Source organism: Chiloscyllium plagiosum, unplaced genomic scaffold, assembly GCF_037043375.1.
Source record: "Chiloscyllium plagiosum isolate Xiang-an unplaced genomic scaffold, Cpla_swu_hap1 HiC_scaffold_51, whole genome shotgun sequence".
Lineage (NCBI taxonomy): Eukaryota > Metazoa > Chordata > Chondrichthyes > Orectolobiformes > Hemiscylliidae > Chiloscyllium > Chiloscyllium plagiosum.
The window spans coordinates 32,576,814-32,601,937 of NW_028270189.1; the positions used below are offsets into that span (position 1 = coordinate 32,576,814).

General features: G+C 43.6%; 1 protein-coding gene across 2 annotated transcripts in view; it reads right to left on the bottom strand.

The window, feature by feature from the left end:
• LOC148135134 (uncharacterized) overlaps positions 1-25,124 on the bottom strand; it is a 790,442-nt gene that overhangs the window by 760,938 nt on the left and 4,380 nt on the right. Inside the window, exons 3-4 of one of the 2 annotated variants that reach the window (XM_087985300.1) lie at positions 24,150-24,241; positions 19,305-19,409 (exon numbers count right to left, since the gene is read on the bottom strand). In XM_087985300.1, coding sequence (XP_087841426.1) covers positions 19,305-19,409; positions 24,150-24,241 — 197 coding nt within the window. Of the gene's footprint in view, positions 1-19,304; positions 19,410-23,203; positions 23,245-24,149; positions 24,242-25,124 lie in introns of those variants that run through there. The other variant, XR_015755571.1, reaches the window with a different exon arrangement.

The window sequence follows — 25,124 nt, forward strand, 5'->3', positions numbered from 1 at the left end:
GGTCTTGAATATCTTAGACCCCTCAAGAAGGGCCATTTGGTTGTAGATCCGTCAACAGAATTAACGAATGCGGTCTGTTCAAAAAGCATGCGTCATTACTTTATTGAATTAAGGTACCTTGAAGCAATTCTATCCATCAAAACAGAAGTTCGAGCTTCTGTGTTCTGTGATGAAATTGCACAGTTTTATTTGAAAATGAGGCATTATTTACACTTTTTATTGAGAAATACTACAGCCTTAATTACAAGAAAGACTAATCATATATAATATCGTGACGTGATTTAGCAGCAAGTTAATCCAATGATAATTCCTGTGAAAGAGTTTTTAATTACAAAAACGTCCACGCAACTGTAATATGGAGGCAAGAGTGACAACATGTTAATCCAATGGTATTTCCTTGGAAAAGAAATCTTATTTGCATAAATTGTCATGCCATGGCAAGCGTTCAAGGTTATTTCAAATAGTCAATTAATGAGTGAGTATTCATTTTATGCAAAATGTGTAGTTCTCTTAGCTTAGAATTTCAGTTTAATTCTGTAAATCACCAGTACAATTTCACAGGATTCAATCACTATTCTTACCTAAATCATTGTATTTTTTTAAATTGAAAAAAAAAATGTGTTAAGCCAAAATCCACATATACTTATTGCTTCAAGCAATAAACTAAATTCAAATTTAAATCCTCATCGTCTCCCTTTGGTCATTCTATGACCACATCATAAAGGCATGGAACAAATCATTCCAATTCGATGGCAGTAAAAAAACTGCATGACTTCCTCTTCTTTCGAAGGGGAACCAAGGAGAGGCAATGGCGTTTCCTCATCTTCATCTTAGTGGAGGAGAAGTATTTTCTGGGTGGACCAATATTGTCATTAGAAGTTAACATTTTAGCAATAATACACTTCACGATCGCAATACCAACAAAAAGACCAATTAAAACCATAGCACTATACATAGCCGTATTAATTAGCCAGTTGCACATTTCTTCTTCATGAGCTTCTGAGGCTAGTTCCTGATCTGTTTGATCAGTTTGATAAACCTTCTCGATCACTTCATCCTATCTCGTTGGAATTCTAAACTTATCAATATAAGAAAGTGTTCGACCAAATGATGCAGGATTGGAAGTGGACCATTCAGCCCATCGAGTCTGCTCGAACATTCAATGAACTCATGGCTGAACTGATAATCCTCAACTCCATTCTCCTGCACTGCTTCGACAAAGATTCATCGTCTATCTGATTAAATATATGTCTGGCACAGTTTGAAAATACCCAACAACTCAACCTCAACTGCGGTTTCGGGAAAGAGTTCCACAGAAATTACTCGTCATTTCCGAATTAAGTAGGCAATATCTAATTCTGAGATTATGACCTCTGGTGTTCTCCTCACACCAGAGGGAAACCACATGTCCGTATCTACCCTGTCAAAATCCCATGAATAGTTAACGTTTATAAATGTTATTACATGATTATAGAGCTCTCTCTCCTCCCCTCTCCCCGCCTCCTTTGTTTCAAGGAAATTAATCCCAGCTTCACCAATCTTTCCAAGAAGCTCAATTTTACACAATGTTGGCAACATGTTCGTAAATATCTGCTGTCCCCTGCAGCATCCTTGTATATTATTAAGGCAGGTCGAGACATTTCTGAGAGGCAACATAGAAATTTCAGGCAAAGACGGGAATTGGAACTTGAAATCAGATCAGGATAGGAATCGGATTGGTCCACACAAGGACTAAATTCTGTAATGAGAACTCTGACAAATGAGAATCTAATCATATCCCATTGACATGCAGTGGCTTTACTGTAACCTAACCCTCGTGTAATCGTCTGTGGAGCTAGTATTTAGGAAAAACGGAGTGAGACTGGCGATATAATCACTTTGACAACAGAAACATGTGCGTTGGTAGATATTTTTGTTTACAAACTCAACTCTTACCTCTGTGTAGCCTGCGTATTTTGTAAGGTACAATTGAGATGTGGAACAGAACTCTCTACATTTGCCGAGATGGGTGTGGCATCGATTACACTTGAAGAACTGGACACCCTCCACGACAATGCAGTCACTTGATTGTACTCTCTTCAATACCTGAATATTCATTTCCATCACTGCAAAGGCACAATTGCAGCAGAGTGCACCAACGACAACATGCACTGGAGTAAGTCATCCAGGCATTTTTGACAGGACCTTCAAAGCTCCATATCTATAAGGATGATGCATTGAAATGCCACCATTTGCAAGTTACCCACCAAGGCACATAGCACTCTGACTTGGAGAGGTATCAGTGATAAACTCATTGAGTCGTGAAGCGGTCTTGATGGGCGAATTTGTATATTTCAGCCCTCCATCTTTTATCTTACAATTTTGAAAAATGTTGATTCATGCAGTGATCAGACTTGTGCTCGGTCCTTTTGCTGTTCCCTAAACTGCAAAAGTTCTATTATCCTATACACCCTGTGGTCGACAACAGCAAATATCCAAAACCCCTCTGAATCAACTGATTCCCCTCAAGGTTAGAGTGGTGCTGGAGAAGCACAGCCGGTCCGACAGCATCTGAGGAGCAGGAAAAATGGATGTTTCAGGCAAAAGCCCTTCATCACGAATGAGACTGGGAGCCTATGAGGTGAAAAGATAAATGAGAGGGGTGGGGCTGTGAAGAAGGTAGCTGAGAGTGCAGTAAGTGGATGGAGGAAGGGTGAAGGTGATATGTCACAGAAGAAAGTGGAGCGGATAGGTAGGGATGAAAATACACAGGTAGGGCATGTAAGGAGTACGGTGTTGAGCTAGAAGGTTGGAACTGAGGTAAGGTGGAAGGAACGGGAATGATAAAACTGATGAAGTGCACATTGATGCCATGGGTTGAAGGGTCCCAAGGTAAAGGATACGGGTTTCTTCATCCAGGCATCTGGTGGTGACACACTGGCGATGGAGGATGCCCAGGACCTGCATTTCCTCGGGAGAGTGGGAGGGGGAGTTGGAATATTTAGCCAAGAAGCAATGGGATTGATTCTTGCGGGAATCCTGGAGATGTTTTCTGAAGTGCTCCGTGAGAAGACATCCGGTCTCCCAAATTTAAAGGAGACCACATCGGGAGCAACGGACGCAATAAATGATGTGTGTGTAAGGGCAGGTGAACCTTTGATGGATGTAGAAGGCTCCATTGCCGCCTGGGACGAGGTGAGAGGGAAAGATATGGGTGCAGCTTTTGCAATTCCTGCGGTGGCAGTGGAAGGTGCCGGGGGCAAGGTTGGATCATTGGTCATCGTGGACTTGACTGGGTAGATGTGGGGGGAATGGACTTTGGGGAAAGTGGATAGGCATGGAGAGGGACATATATCCCTGGTGGTGGGATCCGTTTAAATGTGGCGAATCTGTCGGCGGATGATATGATTTATGCGGAGGTTGGTGGGATGGAAGGTCAGGACCAAGGGTTTCTGTCCTTTTTGTGGTTGCAGGTCTGGTGTTCGTGGGCGAAGTGGCGGGGCATGGAACAGACGTATTGGAGGGCATTTGAACCCCATGGGAAGGTAAGTTCTGGCTTTTAAAGAAGAAGGGAATCTGGTGCGTTCTGTGTTGGAGATGGTCCTTTGGTAGCAGATGGGGTGGAGGCAGAGGAATTGGGAATACAGGGTAGCATTACTTCAGGAGGTGGGATGGGTAGAGGGGTGATCCAGATAGCTGTGGAAATCCATGGGCTTGTACAAAAAATGTCTGAAACACGGGACCTCCTGGGATATTTTCCCTCCCCACCCCTATCCACTTTGAAATAAGATGGTTCAGTTCGCAAATACCTAGTCAGGTCCACGCCCTCCAACGACGCACCCTCCCATCCCTGTACCTTCCTCTGTAACTGCATGAATTGCAAAACATATGCCCACACCCCCCCCCCCCCCTCTGTCCAATGCCCCAAACGAGCCTGCCACATCCAACAATGTTTCAACAGCATTAGCACACATGTCGTTTGTTGTATCCATTTCTCCCGATGTGTTTACCGCTACATTAGGGCTACATTACACCTTCTTGCAGCGTGCTTCAGAGAACATCTCTAGGACACCCGCAACATTCAAACGCAATGCCCTTTAACCGAACACTTCCACTTCCCCCACTCTACGAAGGGCATGAAGGTCCTGGGCCTCCTCCACTGCCACTCCCCAACCACCCAACGCCTGGTGGAAGGACGCCTCATCTTCCACCTCGGGATCCTGTAACCCCATGGTATCAATGTGGATTTCACCAGTTTCCTCATTCCCCCCCCCCACTCTATTTCCAATCTTCCAGCGTGGCACCGTCTTACTCACCTATCTTACCTGTCTATCTTTTTTCCCACCTATCCGCTCCACCCTCTTCTCTGATCGATCATCTTTGTCCCCACCTCCATCCACTCAATTCTCCCCAGCGCCACCCCTTCCTATGTATCTCTCAACCCTCAGGGCTGCCAGCCTCATTTCTGATGAAGGACTTTTGCCAAAAGCGTGAATATTTGCTGAAGCTCGGATGCTGCCTGACCTGCTGTGCTTCCTCAGCCCTACCTTAATATTGACTCTGATCTCCAGCATCTGCAGTAAGCACTTCCGCTCAACTGAATTCCCCTGTCCATTGATCGTAAAAGTACACTCCAAGACCTCTTTGTCCGTCTACACCACACAGAATACTCACTGTTATTGTTTCCTCTCCAATTGGTCTGGATTCAATTGGATACACCATTTTACCTTTCCACCTGATTGATGCATCCCTACAGTCCCTGGCTTTCTTTGTCACTGTCAAATACACGACCAATTTTTGCATTATCAGCAAACGTCTAAATCATGGCTCCTACAACTAAGTCGAAATCATATCAGAAAACAGTGGAACACCACTGGAAACAGGCATCCAAATCTGGTTCTATTGCTGGTTGGGATTAACAGATGCAATAATAGCAGAATTGATCCCCTGTTGTCATTTGTAAACTTGCTGGTGAATCTGCCAGTTGTTCTCCTGAGTGATCACTTCTCACATATGGGAGTGGTGAATGACCTGTGCGCATTATGACTTTGCAAGTGAGTTTACATCTCAGCAGATAATTGAATCCCATCCTGCAGTCATCCTATGGACCTGACTTCTTGGGGACATGGATTTCCTTGTTTCTATTTAGTTTGGATAATCAGTTGATTTCGAGTCCACCCGGACACAATTCCTATTTTCCCCGTCGTCCATGTATTTTTATTCTTCATTATTCTCCCACGGAATATGGCTATCATTGGTCTGAAGAGCATTTGTTGTTCAATCTTAATTCCCGTTGAACTGAGTCAGAGATCACTTATGGGTGAAGCGCACTCTTGTGGATCTGGAGTCACATGTTGGCAGGGCTCGTTACGGTCAGCAGATTTCCTTTCAAAGGGACATGAATGCAAGAGTTTTCAGTAAATTAAAGTTATCGTCTCTGTTCCTGCGATTGGGTTTATTTTCCATATTTTATTCATGCATTTAAATAACAGCAGCTGCCACATTCCAGTCTCCAAAGATTACTCGCCCAGTATATCACCACTGCTGCATTTTTCCATTCAAAGAATGACATTAGATTATCCAAAATGGAGAGAGAATAGGACGCGTTTCTGTGTTGGAATGGAAGCAATGTACGCTGGATTGGAGTATAACTGGAGCAAGAGACTGATGAGCAAACACAATTCTTACTGTCAAAGTAACCAAACACTGCTTGTTAAGGGAAATTTCATAGGCTGCTTTCAATGCATCGACCTCTCATTTAAGTCTCCAGTACGCTCCTCTGAGCCAATCTTCCGTGCGGATTGATGCTGCCGCAGATTCTTAATAATATAGTAACTGGAGACCAATAAGACCTGCCACCCCGCCTTTGACCAGGAGCACTCCCAGCCTCAGGATTTCACGCGCGTCTATCCGTCATAGAAGGACTACACCTTTACCAATCACGTTACTGGTGTCACAGAATAGCTCCACGTGCTCATTTCCACCGCCACTTCCGATTTGCTATTCACGGCTGCGCCATTAGGTTTGACTGATACCAGTTTTAGGAACTGGGATTATGTGACCAACTTCGGCAATGGGCACTTCCTTATGTGGGGAATTTGGTGAAGCCATTGTTATTGAAACATACAGTGCAACTGTATCCCGCACTATCCCCTGAACCTTGATTTTTTTCTAGAAATCTCCCAAACTCATTATTCAACATGTCGTACTCTATGGAACCACCACAGCTTTTGAGGATATCGAATTTAAAGATTCAGCCAATTCTGAATCCCTACATGTCTGCGATCACTCGCCTCATAATCCCTGTTGTGAATCTGCTACTTTTCCCAACAAATCCTCTGTCACTGTAATTATTGTTGGTTTTAAACGGATGTCTCTGCATGACTCAGTAATGGTTTTAATATTAAAATATTCTGCATTATTGGCACAGTAATCTCTTTCGAATCCGAGTCACTGCAGGTAACGTTCCCCCATTTTACACCTTGTGACACATGCTGAAGAAACACACAAAGGAATTAGTTGACTTTACGTGAAAACATTCTCCGATATTATGACTTTTTCCATCAATACGCTCTCTCTCACATCTCTGACAGTCATATATCAGGATTCAGACTCACTCATTCTCGGAAAGTTCTCTCCCTCCCACAATCATTTACCTCCTTTAAGTTCTCCCTCCTATTTCCCTTACAATTACTTTCACATTGCCCCCTGTTCAGTCTGTGCTGCTGCGATCACTGTTGCTGGGTGACTATGACCAAGTCTTATCATCAGGACCTTCAAACTAGTTGATCCATTTCAATACCGCGTTTGTGAGATCAATCCTCATCCAGCAGCTTTTAACTGACATGGACCAGCGATTATTTAAACCTCGGGCTCAGGAAAAGGACACAGGACAGCATTGAGGAAAACAACAGTTGTTCAAAAAGCATCAGTTTCTGTGGATTTCAACATCATTTATTTCGCGCGCTGATTCGGCTCCAGCGAGACTGTTGTGTGTAGTTATGCAATTCAGGTTATACCAGGGATGTGATAGCACTGGAAATGATGCAGGGGAGATTTGCCAGGTTATTGTCTGGGCTGAACAAGGGAGATTGGCCAATCTGTAGTTGATTTACTTAGAGCAGAGGAGATTGAGAGGGGTTATGATTCAGATGTACAAAATACTGAGAGATATGGATATCATACACGGAAACACTGTGTGTTTCAGTAACAACGGTTTCGATATAGATTTCAATCACGGCGGGCTATCGATTTAAGGTCAGTGGTGGAAAGATTAGAGTGAATGTGTGGAAATAAGTTTTCAACCAGTGGGTCTTTGAAATCTGGAACTCAATGTGTGCAAGTAACTAAGAGGCAGAAATCCACAGAACTTGCTGAAGTATTCAGATGTGAATTTGTGATGCAAGACATATAAGACTATGGGTCAATTGTTTTAAAAAGGAGTTAGGATAGTGAAGCGATTGTTACTGAACAGTACAGATATTCTGTTCCTAAGTGCGGGTTATTAATACCTGGCTTTCTGTTCTCGAAGTGGCATGTCACAGGTAGCACTGTGCTGACTGAATCAGCGTGGGGAACTATTACAGATCTCAGGGAGACAGAGTGACAGTGAAAGTGCAAAGACGTTACTTCTGAAAGCTGTACCAAGTATCCATGTTGGAATTAAAATCATTAGATAGTTTTACTTCGTACTTATAGCAGGAACCTCAGGAAGATATACATTCTCACTGCACTTTCCACACGAACTGATCCCACTGAATCCCACCCATTACGGAGAGTATGCAGGAATATTTTTCTCCATGCACCCTGGTCCTATCCTCCTTGACCCCCAGCACTTCCCCATATGGCACCATTCCACGAAATCCCAGAAGTTGTAATGCTGCTCGTTTATGATGCCTCTCCTCACGGTGTAAGGTTCCAGTGACTTGTCTGACCATCACTCAATTTAGCAAACTACATTTCCAACTTACAATGTGATATCGTCTAGACTGGGGAGAGAAGAAAAACGGAGCGGTTGACAAACGCGAGTACACCTACGTTCTGTTTGCAAGCTAAAAAATGACCCTGAGCTTCCAGGTTCCTGTGACTGCAACATCCCACTCTGTTCCCATGCCTTCATTTCAGTTTGGTCTGCTGCAGAACTCCCACATAGCACAGCGCGAGTTGCAAGAGCGGCACGTCATTTCCTACTGAGAGACCGTGTAATCTTCAGTACCCAACATCCAGTCCAATCTTTTTCGACCTGTCCACCTTCTTTCACGTTCCTGCTACATATACACATGCCATTCGTTTCAAAGGTGGATCGTTTGGCTCGAAAATTTCTCCCCAGATTGGACAAACTGTAATTGGTTTTCTTAGAGCAGAGGAGATTGGGGGGGTGGGGGGGGGGCGTTGTATGATTAAGATGTACAAAATACTCAGGGATATGGATAGCGTAGACTGAAATACATGTTTCACTTTGATGGAGATTTCGATTCCAGGGGGTCATCGATTTAAGATCAGAGGAGGAAAGATTACAGTGAATGCATGGAAAAACGTTTTCAAACAGTGGGTGGCTGAAATCTGGAACACAGTGTATGAAAGGATCGGAGAGGAATACAAGGCTATCAGTCAAGTGATTAGAAAAGGAGTTAGGATAGTTAAGCGATTAGGATAGTTAGATACTCCGTTCCAAGTGCGGATTATTAATACCTGACCTTCCATTTTCGACGGGGCATGTCACAGGAACAACTGTGCTGACTGAATCTGCGTGGGGGAGCACTACTGCTCCTGGGAGACAGACTGACAGTGACAGTGCAAACATGTGACTTCTGTAAGCTGTACCTCGTGTCGGTATTAAATGGACTCAATTCCGTTCCTGGTCATTGTCACCAAAGGTTCAAGGCAACAGATAGCAATGATGGTGATGCTTGACATCTACAAGGCCATTCCTATTCATTAGAATCACAGATTGTCTTACAGATCAAGTGGGAAGGAGAGATGATGATGATCCTTATGGCAACCTGAGACAGTGCGACAATTAATCCCACGTTGTTAGTCTCACTCTATAACATAAGCCAGTTAGCCAGCGCAGTGAGCGAACTGGCTTCCGTGTACTGTAAAGCTATAACAAACAAATCAGCATATTAACAATTTGTAGTAGTTCATGTAGAACCAGCCGCGATACCTTTCAACCCCACCAGCTCTTCTTATACTAAACTTCTTCAGTTGCAGTTGTCATACAATTTCTTTCCAATGAAAGCAAAACAATTCATGAGTGTGTCACTTTTGCATCCTCATCCAGGCAGCCCAAAATCTCTGTCGCTGTTAAATTCGCTCCTTGTGTGTCAGCATGTGGCTTTTCAAATATTTTGGAATCAGCTTCTATTTTCTTTTTTCTTTCTGAAAAATCATCTCCGTTTTCAATAACTCTCAGAATAAAAAGTACCTGCTGTAAACTTCTTTGTCATTCCTCGCTGGTTTTGATGCTCTAACCTTTAGTTATACACTCACCTCAACGAGGGAATTTCCCTCCTATTTACCCTTACCAACCTCACATCAGCTGAAAACCCTCCATTAGGATACAACTCAGTCATTCCTGATTTGGTCCGCTTATTCTTCATCTCTCCCACCATCCCATTAAACCCCTTAATTTCTTATCTCTTGGCTTTATCTCCCAGTAAATCTCATTTCCGTCGTCTTGAACGATTTTGTATCAAGGGAACTCTCACCATATCCTTCCTGCCCATATTCCAACCCCCAACACCCATGTATCACATCATGTCTTTACATCCCAGTAAATTTCGTCCTCAGAAATGATGTTGGGCCTAATTCAACGCATGAAAACTTACCACTGTGCTATGTAATCTCATTGCCGGTGCAGGAAAGATGTGTGCTATTTCACTTACAGCTGAATCAGTTGGCTGCAGCAACATTGCGTCAAATCGCAGTCACATAGGTGAAAGTTGTGTTCATTTTTAATTTCTTCTCAACGTATGCTGAAGTAACACACTGAGGAATCAATTAATATTGTATGATATACATAAGGGGGCGCGCTAATCTGAGGTTACGGGATCAGAGTCGTTTGAATAACTTAGACCAGAGATTATTCAAATCTCAGGCTCATGAGATTGACAGAGAGCGATGTTGAGCATAATAAACTGTCTTGGCAAAACCCAGTGCTGTGAAGTTGTGGGAATAATGTACTTTAAAGTGTGCTGAAATTTCTGGCTCGCACAAGGAGTCCAGAACAAGGTAACAACATAACATTTGGTCGAAACAACTAAAAGCTTTGTTACATGGCTAAAAAAAATCAATTCGAATTCGCCTAATCAGTTTAAGTTATGCCCCAATCAAGTTTGAAGATGGTATTTTAACAATGTGAAACGATCCGATGGTTTGTGGAACAAATATCAGATATGTTCAACAGGGCTTATGCCCGAAACGTCGATTCTCCTGTTCCCTGGATGCTGCCTGACCTGCTGCGCTTTTCCAGCGACACATTTTCACCTTTGTTCTCCAGCATCTGCAGACCTCACTTTCTCCTCAAAGATGTTCAAAGGTTACCCAGAGTGGCGAAAAGCAGCAAAGACAGAAGCTAAAGGTCCAACAGATGTCGGATGCGAGTAAGATCTCCGAGGAGTGACTATCTGGAGAAAGAGATTGCATAGAAAAATGCATCGACACCGACCTGTAGAGAAAATCTAAAGAGAAAGATACAACGAGAAGATTCGACAACTGGCTGGTTTTTAAATTTGAACATTTTTGTAAAATCAATGGGGTCGGGGTTGGGGAAAACTTTTCAGACCAGTATTGTAGAGCAGATGGTTAAAGACAGGTTTAGAGAAAGGAGTGTAAGTAGTTGTAAGTTAATTATTCTCTTTAAAATGTAAAAATGTAATAATGTTGTTATTTTTAACTTAATTTTTGCTATAGTTCTTTGCCTCTTGAATTTTAACAGAATACAGCACGGGGTGAATCCTTACTGTTTTGCTTGTTTACATTAGTAGAGGAGTTTACCCCGTTATGTAATGCCAGTTTCTGTGGTTGCTGTATTGTTTCGCTCATTTGTGCATTTTGTCTCATTAACGATTTTGAAGTTGTCCCCCGACGCAAAGGTTCCGTGCTTTTGCTCCATTGTACAAAAGGTGTAGTGTGTTTAAGCAACACGGCTCCCTACAATAACATCCGACGCTTATTCAATCTATCTATCCTGGTATTGATCCATGGAAACATCACTGCGCACTCTCCTCGAGTTTGGAAAACAATTCCCTCTAAGATAATGTAACATTCCCGCATTCAAGGGGATTTCACTCCATCGCCTTCAATTCCTCACAGAATCCGATTCAACAAGTTTTGTCACTGAGTCATTTATTTGTTTGTGTTCAAATCATGTGAGCAAAGGGTCACAGTTGGAGAGTGCTGGTCCCATAAAACAGAGGTCAGACCATACTCTGTGCACTGTACTCTGCTGTTCACCATTTCACTAACAGCAGGTAGATGCATCTATGCTCTGCAAAATGTTCACGCCTGTTTTAAGAAACAGTTCCTGGTTCCTACTTTTGTTGTCACACAGACCAAGATTGTAAATGATGGAAACATGCACTAGTAGAGACTGTCTAATCTCCCAAATCCCTTGTCTTCCCAGCAAGTGGTAAGATGCTGGATTGAATCACTTTCTTCTGTTCCTTATCACTCGCGGATGATGTGAGCTGTGAAAACTTTTCTCTGAGCTGGGAGTAACATGGTAAAGTTTATACACATCATGTGCAGTGTTCCAGAGCGACAAGGCTCGCTGCAGTATCTTTCCGTGCTGATTCAGATTGCAGAGCCCTCGCTGTGAATTCGAGAATTACACAGACAGTGTTCCCGATTACTGGCAGAGATTTTCTCTTTCCCACCAGTTCTGCACTTTTCTATCTTTCTCAGATGGAAATATTTGGACAAGGTTCCCAAAAGAATGAGTTCCTGTGCATGCAAGGTCTCCCTTTAGTACAGCTTTCCAGAATTTCCATAACACCCACTCCCACTAGCCCCCTCCCCCGCTGCAGAAGCTTGTGATTGATAGGGAGCTGAAGAGCGCATTCACACTGCTCTCCCACAACACTGATTGCCAATAGAAGATGAGTTTGTGCAGCTGCCAGCGGGGGAAGGGCTAGCGCAGCCTCCTGGGAAACGGGAGTCAGAATGGCAAGGAGCTATTATTAAAACTCAGTACTGCCTTCACTCCGAAACAAAAGAAAAAGTATTTTTTAAACAATGAGACTCACCTGAATTATAGATCACGCTTAAGGTGCGTTTCTGTCTCGTTGGTCTTGGGTGTGATATCCACTGGGGTGGGTGACGTACGCGCGAGAAGTTACACTTGAGCCCTGGAGTTTTGTATACGGTCCCATTTTTGACTCAGAAAGTATGATTTCGATGAGATCGACGTCAGATCAAGATACTGCATCTTCAAGACAGACACCAGCAGCTTCTTGTATGCCGTTACTAGACAGAGAAATGTATTCTCCAACATAAATTATGCTGATCCTGTTAATGTGGATCTTGCCGAGTGCACGTCCTGTGCGGAGTAACCTGAATGCCTTGTTTTTCTCACGCTGTGTTCTGCATGTCATTGATTACTATGATCTGCCTTTACCAATTGCAAAGGTTTTCACTGCACTCAGGTAAATGTGACAATCAATCAATCAAATATAATAACCCAATCGAATGACACAGACGTTTCCTTATTGTTTGGATCCAGCACAGCGAAGGTGGGCTGTATGGCCTCAATTTGCACTATTTCGTGATTCTGAGTGAAATCATAGTTAAACTAACAGAATGTGGGAATTTACTCACAGGTTATATTAACGCAGCCGGGACACATATGCGCCGCAGTGTATCACACTAAAATAGTGAAGATCTTCTTGAAGTCATCCTCTGAGGCACAGGCCACATGCCAGATTAAAAGCTGAAGACCACGGGAAACTGCTGTGGTCAGCGCTAACAGAGCGATCCAGCGGGAGCATACTGGACTCATAACGCAGAAATTAATGGATTGAAAATATCCTCTTCTCGTTGACAATTCCAGGTTTCAGTGTGTGTACTGCCGGCCAGTGTTCCTCTATAACATAGCTCCATTCAACGTGTTGCATGTTGTTTCAATTTCCACTTCCTTTCTCTCAATGTATCTGAAATGAATATCGTGTACTGATACACCCGCCAAATTTACACAGGTGAGGAAACATACTTGTAAATGACTGGAAACTCTTTTCCTGTTCTCTATCTTTCTTCTATGATTGGATTCGCAAACCCACTTGCCAGAGCTGGGAATAAACTGGTGTAGGTAAGATATATCAGTTGCAGAGTGCTCTATGCGCATGACGCCCTGCATTTAGTCCCCACGCTATTTCACACAGCAGTGTCCTCCCTGTTAAATGAAAAACCATGAATGACAATTGGATCATCTTGTTGGAGACAGCATTACGACACAGACACAGTTCCGCATGATTAGGACATGCATCACCAATTATGAGATATGCAGGTGACACAGAGTCGCAGTGGACTCGATGGGCTGAACGGCAGGTCCGAAGGCATAATATGAGGCGTCCCTCTTCCACGCAGCGGGTGGTAACGGTTTGGCTTATGCCCGAAACGTTGATTGTCCTGTTCTGCAATCCACATTTCAGGGGAGATGTGAAATACCAAAGACTTAAAAAAGGACAAAAACTGATAGAATCAGAGTTAATGGAAATATGCACAATGCAGACCGAAACTATTTGGCCAATTGAGTCTGCTCTGTGCCGCCGAAGAGACGGACATTCCCCCACCATTTCTTTCTAAACCTGCATTATTGATCCACCGACAAAAATAGAAATGTTATCATTTCCATCATCCACAGTGTTTTCTGGTTTTTATTTAGCGGGAGCTTGTAATTCATGTCAAGCAGCCTACATCGTGTGTTTATAAACCGCCCCAGTACCCACAAAATCCATTTTCTCCTAGTCTATGCCACTCCCATCCCACTCACTGAGTCCCCCACCCCCCCCCCCCCCCCCCCCCTCACAGTGACACTGCGCCTGCACAGCTCATGGTCACGGGTTGGCCTGCTGGCCACACCCCTCATTCACTTCTATTGGCTGGAGGATCACGCCAACTCTCCTATTGGTCTGCAGCTGCTGTCAATCACCTGGGCCCCATTGTGTCATGTTGGTGGGATCCTCCCATTAGTGTTGTAGGCTGAAGGGTGACCTCATTGAGTTTTATAAAACCATGAGGGGCATGAATGGGATAAATAGACAGGTCCAAAACGAGAGGGCATAGCTTTACGTTGACAGGGAAAATATTTAAAAGGGACCTAAGGGGCAAATTCTGTCAATCAGAGGATGCTACATGCATGGAATTTTCGGTCAGGACAAGTGGTGGAGCCTGGTACAATTACACCATTTGAAACGCATCTGAATGGGTATATGAATAGGAAGGATATAGAGGGATATATGCCAAGTGCTGGCAAATAGGACTTGATTAGGTTAAGACATCTGGTCAGCATGGACGCGTTTGACCGAAGGGTCTGTTTCTATGCAGTACATCTCTATGGCTCGATGGCTCTGCCCTGTGATGAGCTTCATCATTCACAGTGAATGGGGCAGTAACACAGAGCATAGGGGCTGGGGGCTATTCAGCCCATCTGGGCTGTACTCTCTCCCTCTGCAGATGCTGCAAATCTGTCCCAACTCCCCTCCCATCTGTCCATAGCCCTCCAAATCTTTTCTTAAAAAGTTGAATTCCAAATTTGTTTTGACAGTAACTGTTGAATCTGCATTCAGCTGTTGTTCAAACTGTTCCAGATGCTCAGAACTGACTCAGTAAAATAATCTTCTCATTTTTACCTTGCATTATTTGCCAGTTACATGAATGCAGTTACTAAAAATTGTGACAAACTTTCTACTTTCCCTCTCTGTCAACTAAATATCCTGGAGACAAATCTGCTCCTGGTCGAAATCACGAGAAGGGGAGGTTGAATAGGCTGGGGTTGTTTTCCCTGGAGTGTCGGAGACTGAGGAGTGACCTCACAGAGGTACATAAAATCATGAGCGGCATGGATAGGATAAATAAGATAAATAGATAAAGTCTCCTCCCTGGAGTGGGGGCTTCCAGAACTAGAGGGCATAGGTTTAGGGTGGGAGGGGAAAGATATAAAAGAGCCCTGAGGGGCAACGTTTACACGTAGAGGGTGGTACGTGTATGGAATGAGTTTCCAGAGGAAGTGGTGGAGGCTAGTACAATTGCAACATTTAAAAGGCATCTAGATACGTATATGAATAGGAAAGATTTGGAGGGATATGGGCCGGGTCCTGGAAGGTGGGATAGATTGGGCTGGAATACCTGGTTGGCATGGATGGGTTGGACCGAAGGGTCTGTTCCTGTGCTGTATGTCTCTGTGATGAATGACCTTTCAGCCATTTTTTTTTATCCAAATAGCTAGTTCTCCCCGTATTCTATGATGTTGAACTTGCTAACCAGTCTGTTGTTATGTGGAACATTGTGTCTTCCTGAAGTCCGAGTTAACGATGTCCATGCACAAAGCCATGCTGATTCTCCCCAATTATTTGCCTTTCCAATTACATGCAAATCCTGACCCTTAGAATCCCTTCCAACAACTTGCCTGCCACTGACCTCAGGCTCACCGGTCTATAGTTCCCTGGCTTTTCTTTACCACCTTTCTCAAATAATGGCACACATCTTCCAGCACCTCACCTGTGGTTATTGATGACACAAATATCTCAGGGAGGGGCCCAACAATCACTTCCCTAGCTTCCCACAAATTTCTGGGATACATCTGATCAGGTCCCAGGGATTTATCCACCTTTATCCATTTTAAGACATTCAGAGTATCCTCCTCTGTAACATGGACACTTGCCAAGTTATCACTATTTATTTGTGCAAATTCTCTAGCTTCCACATCGTTTTTCAGTAAAAAAAACAATGTGTAATATTCATATAGAATCTTTCCAACCTCCTGCGGTTCCATAGTCAGTCTTGTTGATCTTTGAGGATCCCTATTCTCTGCCTGGTCACTCTTTGTCCTTAGTGTATTTCTAGAATCTCTTTGGATTCTCCTTAAACCTATTTCCCAAAGCCATCGCTTGTCCCCTTTTTGCCCTCCTGGTTTCCCTCAAGTATTCTCCTACTGTCTCTATACTCCTCCAGGGATCCACTAAAACCCAGCTGTCTGTACCTGCCATATCCCTCCTTCATTTTCTTGACCAGAGCCTCAATTTCTCTCGACAGGCAGCATTCTCTACGCCTCCCAGCCTTGCCCTTAACAGGAACATACTGTCTGTGTACTCTCATTGTCTCATTTTTACAGGTCTATGGAGGCAATGGCAGATATGGACAGAGAATCAATCATTCTCAGTAAAGAGGAAGTGTTGGGAAAGGTAACAGCCTAAAGGTAAAAGGGGTGCCTGGCCATGATGGAATGCATCCCAGGGGCTAAAAGAGATGGCCGGGAAAATAGCAAATGTATTCATGATAATTCGCGAAAATTTGCTGGACTCTGGGACGTATCTGACAGATTGGAAAGCTGCAAATGTGATGCCACTATTTAAAAAAAAAAACACCCATTATTTTAACTTCTGTAGTGGGGAAAATGCTTGAACCTCTCAAGGAAGTAGTAGCGAGTTATCTGGGCAGAAACTATCCCATTGAGCAGACACAGCATGGATTCATGAAAGGCAGCTCATGTTTAACACATTTACTTGAACTATTTGAGGACATCACAAATGCGTTGGACAGGGGGGACCCGGTGGGTGTGGTGTATCTGAATTTCCAGAAAGTAATCGACAAGTTGCCACATGAAAGGCTGTTGTATAAGATAAAGGCTGCACGGCGTTATGGGTAACGTATTAGCATGGATACAGGATGGGTTAACCAACAAAAAGTAAAGAATGGGGATAAACGGGTGTTTGGATTAGTATTGGCACTACAACTGTTTACAATTTACACAAATGTTTTGGAGTTGAGGACCAAGTGTACGGTGTCAGAGTTCAGATTTGATAGAAAGATGAGGTAGAGCAATGTGTGCAGAGGCCACTGTAAGTCTGCACAGGGATACAGATAGGTTGAGTGAGTGGGTAAGGATCTGGCAGATGGAGGACAATGTTGGGAAATGTGGGGTCATCCATTTTGGTCGAACTCACAGCAAACTGGATGATGAAATGGTAAAAACGTGCAGCAGGCTGCTGTGCAGAGGGAGCTGTGTGTCCTTCTGCATGAATCACAGGAAGTTGGTTTGCAGGTGCAGCAGGTAATTAAGGCAGTGAACGGAATATTGTGCTTCCTTGCTAGAGTGATGGTTATGCTGCAGCTGTACAGGGTGCTGGGGAGGCCACACCTGGAGTCCTGTGTACAGGTTTGGTCTCCTTACTTCAGCAAAGATGTACTGGCACTGGAGGGGGTGCAGAGGAGGGTCACTAGTTTGGGCCTGGAGTTGAGAGGGTTGGTGTATGTGGAGAGATTGAGAAAACTGGTTCTGTACTCATTGTAATTTAGAAGAATGGGAGGTTGGATGGGGAAAAAAACAAAATTATGAAGGGTGTAAGTAAGATAGAAGCAGGGAGTTTATTTTCACCAGGGGTGGGTGAAACTAGAGAACATAGCATCAAAATAAGGTGGAGCAGATTTAGGACTGAGTTCAGGAGTAACTTCTTCAGCTAAAGGGTTGTGAATCTGTGGAATTCCCTGCTGAGTGAAGCAGCTGAGCGATCAATTTTATTTGCCTTTAAGGCAAAAGATAGATTTGTGAACAGGAAAGGAATTAAGGGTTATGGTGAGAGAGCAGGAATGTGGAGCTGAGGCCATGAAAAGATCAGCCCTGATCTTATTGAATGGCAGAGCAGGTTTGAGGGGTCAGATGAAGGTTTTTGCCTTGTGCCATCAAAATTGACCTTTGAAAAGTCAAGTTTCTAAATTGGACAATCTGGTCTATTATTTTCTGTAACTATTTTAAAATTAGTAGAATTATCAGAGAATCCCAGAATCCCAACAGTGTGGAATGAGACCATTCAGCCCATCACATCGATACTGACGCTCAGAGCCTCCTAACCTCCCCCTGTAACGTTGCATTTTCCAGGGCCACCCAACCTACACATCCCCGAACACTACGGGAAATTCAGCCTGGATAATCCAATCTACTCTGCACATCGTTGCACTGTGGGAGGAAACCAAGAACCCGGATGAAATCCACGCAGACAACCCCAATAAGGTGATCATCCCTTTCTTATTTCCCAGTTCCGCCCAAATAACTTCACTGGGCATACTCCCATGAATATATTCCCTAAGCACAAACATAATGCTATCCCTAATAAAAAACGCTACTCCCCCTCCTCTCTTGGCCCCGTTTCTATTCTTCCTATAGCATCTATACTCTGAAACATTAAGCTGCCAGCCCTATCCATCCCTGAGCCACGTTTCTGTAATACCCATAATATCCCAGTGCCATGTTCAAAACCATACCCTAAGCCCATCTGCCTTCCCTGTCAGGCCTCTTGCATTGAAATAAATGCAGTGTAACTACTCAGTCTGACCTCATCCTCTGCTTTACCCTTGCCTGCCTTGACTATTTGACCTCAGAACTGTACCAGCCTCAGACATACCTCTTTTCTCACTATCTATTTGCAATCACACCCACTCCCTCACTGGTTTAATGCCTCCTGAGTAGCATTAACAAATCTCCCTGCCCAGATATTAGACACCTTCCAAATCAGGTACAATCCATCCTTCTTATGCAGGTCAACTCTACTCCAGAGGAGATCACAATGATGCAAAAATGTGAATCATTTTCCCCTGCACCAGCTCCTTCCAGCACCTCCTCCTCCTCTGTAATATGGACATTTTTCAATATCACCATTTATTTCACCACATTCTATATCTCCCATGTACTTCTTCACAGTAAACACTGATGCAAAGTACTTGTTTCCCTATCTCGCCCATCGCCTGAAGCCCCACACAAAGACTGCCTTGCTGATCTCTATTTTCTCCTAGTTAGCCTTTTGTTCTTAATGTATTTATAAAAGCCCTTTGGATTATCCTTAACCCTATTCGCCAAAGCTATCTCACGTCCCCTTTTTGTCTCCTGATTTCCCTCTTAATTATACTCCTACTGCCTTTATACTTGAAAATGTTTTGGATTGGAATAAATGCAAAATATTACATCTTGATAAAACAAACCAGGGTAGGACTGACACTCAATAAAAGTAGGACCTTGAGTAGTGATATGGGAACAAAGAGACCAAGGACTTCACATCTTTGAAGTTTGTGTCACATGTAGACAGGGTGGTTAAGAAGGTGCTTAGCACACTTACCGTCATTGTTCAGACCTTTGAATACAGGAGTTGGGACGTTATGTTGAGGATGTACAGGATGTTGGAGAGGCCTTTTCTGGAATACTCTGTCCAGTTCTGGTTGTGCTGTTATAGGAAGGATATTATTAAATTGGAGCAGGTTCAGGAGAGATTTACCAGCATGTTGCCATGAATGGAGGGATTGTGTTCTAAGGAGAGGCTGGATAGGCTGGGAATGTTTTCCACTGCAGTGCATGAGGTTGAGGGGTGACCTTATTAGAGGTTTATAAAATCAGAAAAAGAGTGCAGATAAGGTGAATAGCCGGGGGAGAGGGGGATTCAAAACTGGGGTGCATTCATTTTGAGAAGAAATGAGAAAGGTTTGAGAAAAGACATAAGGGTTTTAAAAAAAACCATACGTGTGGAATGAATTTCCAGAGGAAGTGGTAGCTGTGAATACAATTACAATATTTAAAATACATTCAGATAAGTACATAAATAGGAAATATTTGGATGGATGTGGACCAAGCAGAGGCACGTACACTTAGTTCAGTTTGGAATTATGGTTGGCATGGACTGGTTGCACCACAGGGCCTGTTTCCTTGCTGTATAACATTATGACTCTAATCCTCACTAACTCTAAATTCCTCCATCCTCAACTCTCCTGATCACTGTCACCTCATCCAGCCTCACAACTCTTCCTTATTTATATTATTCCTCACCAGCCACAGAACGCTCCCTATCTCATGTCTTCCAGTTTCTCAGATCTCTGCTACATGTGCCTTTCTTTAGTTCCAGCCTTGAGGATGCCCTCATTCACTCCGATTGGTTGGAAGACAAACTGGTACGACCTGGTCCTCTAGTACTTGCCTCTGCCCCCTATTGGCCTGCGCTGACATCAATCACACGAGACCCATTGTGAGGTGAGTGGTGGGATCCTCCCTCTCGCTGCCCTGGGATGAGCTCCATCATTCACAGTGAATGGGGCAGTATCTCAGAGCACAGGGGTTGGGGCTATTCAGCCCATTGGGACTGTACTCTCTCCCTCTGGAGATGCTGCACATCTGTCCCAATTCCCTTCCCATTTGCCCATAGCCCCCCAAATCTTCCCCTAAAAAGTAAAATTCCAAATCTGTTTATGAATAACTGCTGAGTCTGTGTCCAGCTGCCAATCAGACAGTTCCAGATGCTCAGACTTTACTGAATAAAATAATGTTCACATGTTCACATATTATTTGCCAATTACCTGAAAATAGTTACTAAAATTGTGGCATTGTTCACAATTCCCTTCTCTCTGCAAATTAAATATCCAAGACACAAATTTGCAGCTGGTCAAACTCACTGCTTAACCGTCTCAGCTCCAAGGACAATTATCTGTGCTTCTGCTAGCTCTCTACAAAAGAGGAACACATCTTATTTTCATTTATTCGTGTCACAGAGATGTACAGCACAGAATCAGACCTTTGGTCCAATTTGTCCATGCCAACTAGGAATCCTAAACTAATGGAATCCTATTCCCAGCTATTGATCCGTATCCCTCGAAACCCTTCCTATTCATGTACCCAATCAGATGCCTTTCAAATGTTGTAATTGTATCAGCCTCCACTACTTCATCTGGCAGCTCATCCAATACACACACCACACACAGCTTGAAAACTTTGCTTCTCAGATCCCTTTTAAATCTTTGCTCTCTTGACTTAAGCCCATGTGATCTTGTTTTGGAACCACCTAACCTGGGGGGGGGGGAAGACCCTGGCTGTTCACCTTATCCATGCCCCTCATGATTTTACAAATCTACATGAAGTCACCTCTCAATCTTTGACTCTCCAGGGAAATTACCCCCAGCCTCTCCGTAGCCCAAATCCTCCAACCCTGGCAAAGTCTTTGTCAATCTTGTCTGAACTCTTTCAAGATTCAGAACATCCTTTCCAGAACAGGGGATTTTGAACTTAAAACATAATTCCTGAAATGGCTTAATCAATGTCCTGTCCAGCCACAATATGATGTCCCAGCTTCTGTATTCAATGCATCGACCAATAAATATAAGCATACCAAACACCACCTTCACTAGTCCGCCTATCTGCGACTCTACTTGCAACGAACAATGAATCTTAACTCCATGGTCTCTTTGTTCAGCAACACTCCGAAGGACTTTACCATTAAGTGTATAAGTCCTGCACTGATTTGCCTTTCCAAAATGCAGCACCTCACATTTGTCTAAATTGAACTCCGTCTGCCATTCTTTGCTCCAATGGCCCATCTGATCAAGATCCTGTTGTATTCTGAACTAACCTTCTTCGCTGTCCACTACACCTCCAATGTTGGTGTCTTCTGTAAACCCACTGACTATATCTCATATATTCACATCCAAGTCATTTATTTGAGGACCGAATATCCATTCCTGCAGCACACTGCTGCTCACACGCCTCCAGTCCGCAAAGCAACCCTCCATCACCACCCTCTGCCTCCTACCTTCAAGCCAGTTTTGTATTCAAATGGCTAGTTCTCCCAACATTCCATGTTATCTAACCTTGCTAACCAGTCTGCTTTGTGGAACATCGTTCAGTGTCCATATAGACAACGTCCACAGTCTGCCTTCATCAATCATCTTTGTCACATCTTCAAAAAAACTCAATCAAGTTAGAAAGAGAGAATTACTCACACAAAGTCATGTTGACTATCCTTAATCTTTCCTGGTCTTTCCAAATACATGTAAATCCTATCCCTCAGAATCCCTTCCAAAAACTTGCCTACCACTGACTTCAGGCTGCCTGTTCTGTTGTTCCCTGGCCTTTCCTTACCACCTTTTTAAAATAACAACACCTGTCTTCCAGCACCTCACCTGTCACAAACGATGATATAAATACCTCAGGGAGGGGCACTGCTTTCCTAGCTTTCCACAAATTTCTGGGATACACCTGATCAGGACCTAGGGATTTATCCACCTTGATGCCATTTAAGACATCCAGTACCACCTCCTCTGTAACATGGACACTTTTCAAGTTATTACTGTTGTTAACTATCAAGTTCTCCAAACTCTCCAGAAAAGAGTAGCATAGTATCTCTCCCACCTCCTGTTGTTCCACAGATGGCCTTCTTGGTCTTTAAGAAGTTGTATTCTTTGTCTATTTTTTCTTTTATCCTTGATATATTTGTAGAATCGCTTTGGATTCTACTTAAATCATTTCCTAGAGATATTTCATGTTCCCTTTTTGCTCATCTGATTTCCCTTGAGTATATTCCTGTAAAAACATGAACCTGTACTCCCAATTCCTCCGCCTCTGCCATATCTGCTTCCAGGAGAAGCAATTCCACTCCAGGACATCCCAGAAAGGATTCCTATTTCAAGGACTGCATTTCCCTCCCACGTGATCAAAAATTCCCTCCAATGCATATCCTCCACTTCCCGTACCTCCACCTTCCCCCCCCCCCACCCCTCCAACCACAATAAGAATATAATCCACCGGTCCTCACCTGCCACCCCACGAATCTCCAGATACAGCGTATTAACCTCTGCAATTTCCGCTACCTACAGTCAGACCCCACCACCAGGCATATATTTCCCTCCCCAGCCATTTCTATGTTCCACAGAGACCATGGGATATTTGGTGCTGATGTGCTGCCCCACTGATACCTCAGTCACTCACCCTGCCCAATGGTCTAGTGATACTATCACTAGATGGATAATCCAGACACCCAGATAACGTTCTGGGGCCTAGAGTTTGGATCCCGTCACAGCAGACAGTGGAATGTGAATTCAATAAAAATTTGGAAGTAAGAATCTATTAAAGACCATGAATCCATTGTTGATTGTTGCAAAAAGAAAACCATGAGATTCACTAATATCCTTCAGGGAAGGAATCTGCCATCCTTACCTGGTCTGACCTACATGAGACTCCAGAATCTTAACATGTGGGTGAATCTTAACTGCCCTTGAGGCCCAGCCAGTGACACCCTCATCCTGTGAATGAATTAAAAAAGGTCAAGTCTTATATACAATCATACTATTCTTACAGATAAGTGATCTGTTAGTAAATTTGCTTCTCAATTCCCGGCTGACTATTTATTTCTCAGTTCCACCTGTACAACTTGCCTGGATGTACTTCCAGGAATATCCTCCTGAAGCCCAGCCATAATGTTATCCCTCATCAAAACCACCTCACCCCCCTGCTCTGTTGCCCCCTTTCTATCCTTGCTATAGCATCTATACCTTGGAACATTAAGCTGCTGGTCCTAACCATTCCTAAGTCATGCCTCTGTAATTGCTGTAATATCCCAGTGCTATGTTCAAAACCATACCCTGAGCTCCTCTGCCCGACCTATCGGGCCTCCTGCATTGAAATAAATGCAGTGTAACTGCTCAGTCCTACCTCATTCTGTGCCTTGCCTTTGCCTGCCTTGACTGTTTGATGCCTGAACTGTACCAGCCTCAGACTTGGCTCTTTCCTCACTCTCTCTTTGAGTTTACCTTCATTCCTTAACTGGTTTAATGCCTCCTGAATAGCACTAGCAACTCTTCCCTTTCAGTGCAGGTACAATCCATCCTTCTGATGGAGGTCAATTCTACCCCACAAGAGATTCGAATGATCCAACAACGTGAACTCTTCTATTCCGATGTCATTGATACCAATAAACAACAGCCTCCCCTCAAAATGGTTATTCTCCCCTTTAAGAATATTCTGCTCCCTCTCTGAGGCATCCTTATACAAAAATTACACATTCGAATAATAAACCTTACACTCATCACATCATTATAAAAGGATTACATAACACATGATGGTTTGGGGAGACCTTTTGAGAGAATGTGATGATTCAAAGGAGAATTTTTAAGCAGCAAATGGGATTGATCTGGAACGCAATACTCACAATGCGAATATCCAGGTCCTGATGTACTGAGTAATTCAGAGTTTGGCAGAACATTTACTGAGATTACCATCTGAATGTCCACCTGTAATATCCTGTAATACAAGTTTATAAAATCTGTCACTCTCAGTTCAGGTGAGAAACCCACACCATCCCCTCCTCCTGGCGCAGAATTATTGCACATAGTTACAACAGGTCATCAGGAAGGGGAATGGAATGTTTTGTTTAGAGGGTTTTCAGTATGAGAGTTTGGAGTATATACCTGAGAGTAACTTGAGGAATTGGTGGTGAGACCACCATATCTGGAGTAAAGTGAGCAGTTTTGGTCCCTTTAGATAAGGAAAAGTGTCACTTTATTGGAGGCATTTCAGGGAAGATTCACTAGTAGAAAGTGCGGACTGCAGATGCTGGAGATCAGAGCTAAAAAATGTGTTGCTGGAAAAGCGCAGCAGGTCAGGCAGCATCCAAGCAGAAGGAGAATCAACGTTTTGGGCATAAGCTGAAGAAGGGCTTATGCCGGAAACATTGATTCTCCTGCTCCTTGGATGCTGCCTGACCTGCTGTGCTTTTCCAGCAACACATTTTTCAGCAGGGAAGATTCACTGGGTTGATCCCTGGTTTGGAGGGATTATCTTTTAAATAAAGGCTGAACAGGTTGGGACCCTACTCAATGGATTTTGGAGAAAGAGAGGTGATCTCATTGAGACAGATGGGATTCTTAAGGGGTTTGACAGGATAAATAGTGAGTGGATGTTTCTGAGTGTAACTCCTGAAAAGGGAGTCTGGAACCAGATTCTGGGTCAGTCGCGGAATCAAGGGCTCTGCTTCAGATTCGTCAAGTTTAAGGCGACACAGAGGCGGGTAAGGGGTTTCAGTAGCAATGGAGCTGGGGTGAGGTGGAGACAAACAATGTTTAAGAGATTGGAATTCCTGGTGTTTGTGATTCTGTAGATGTCTGATCAGAAGGTCACCTTGGGG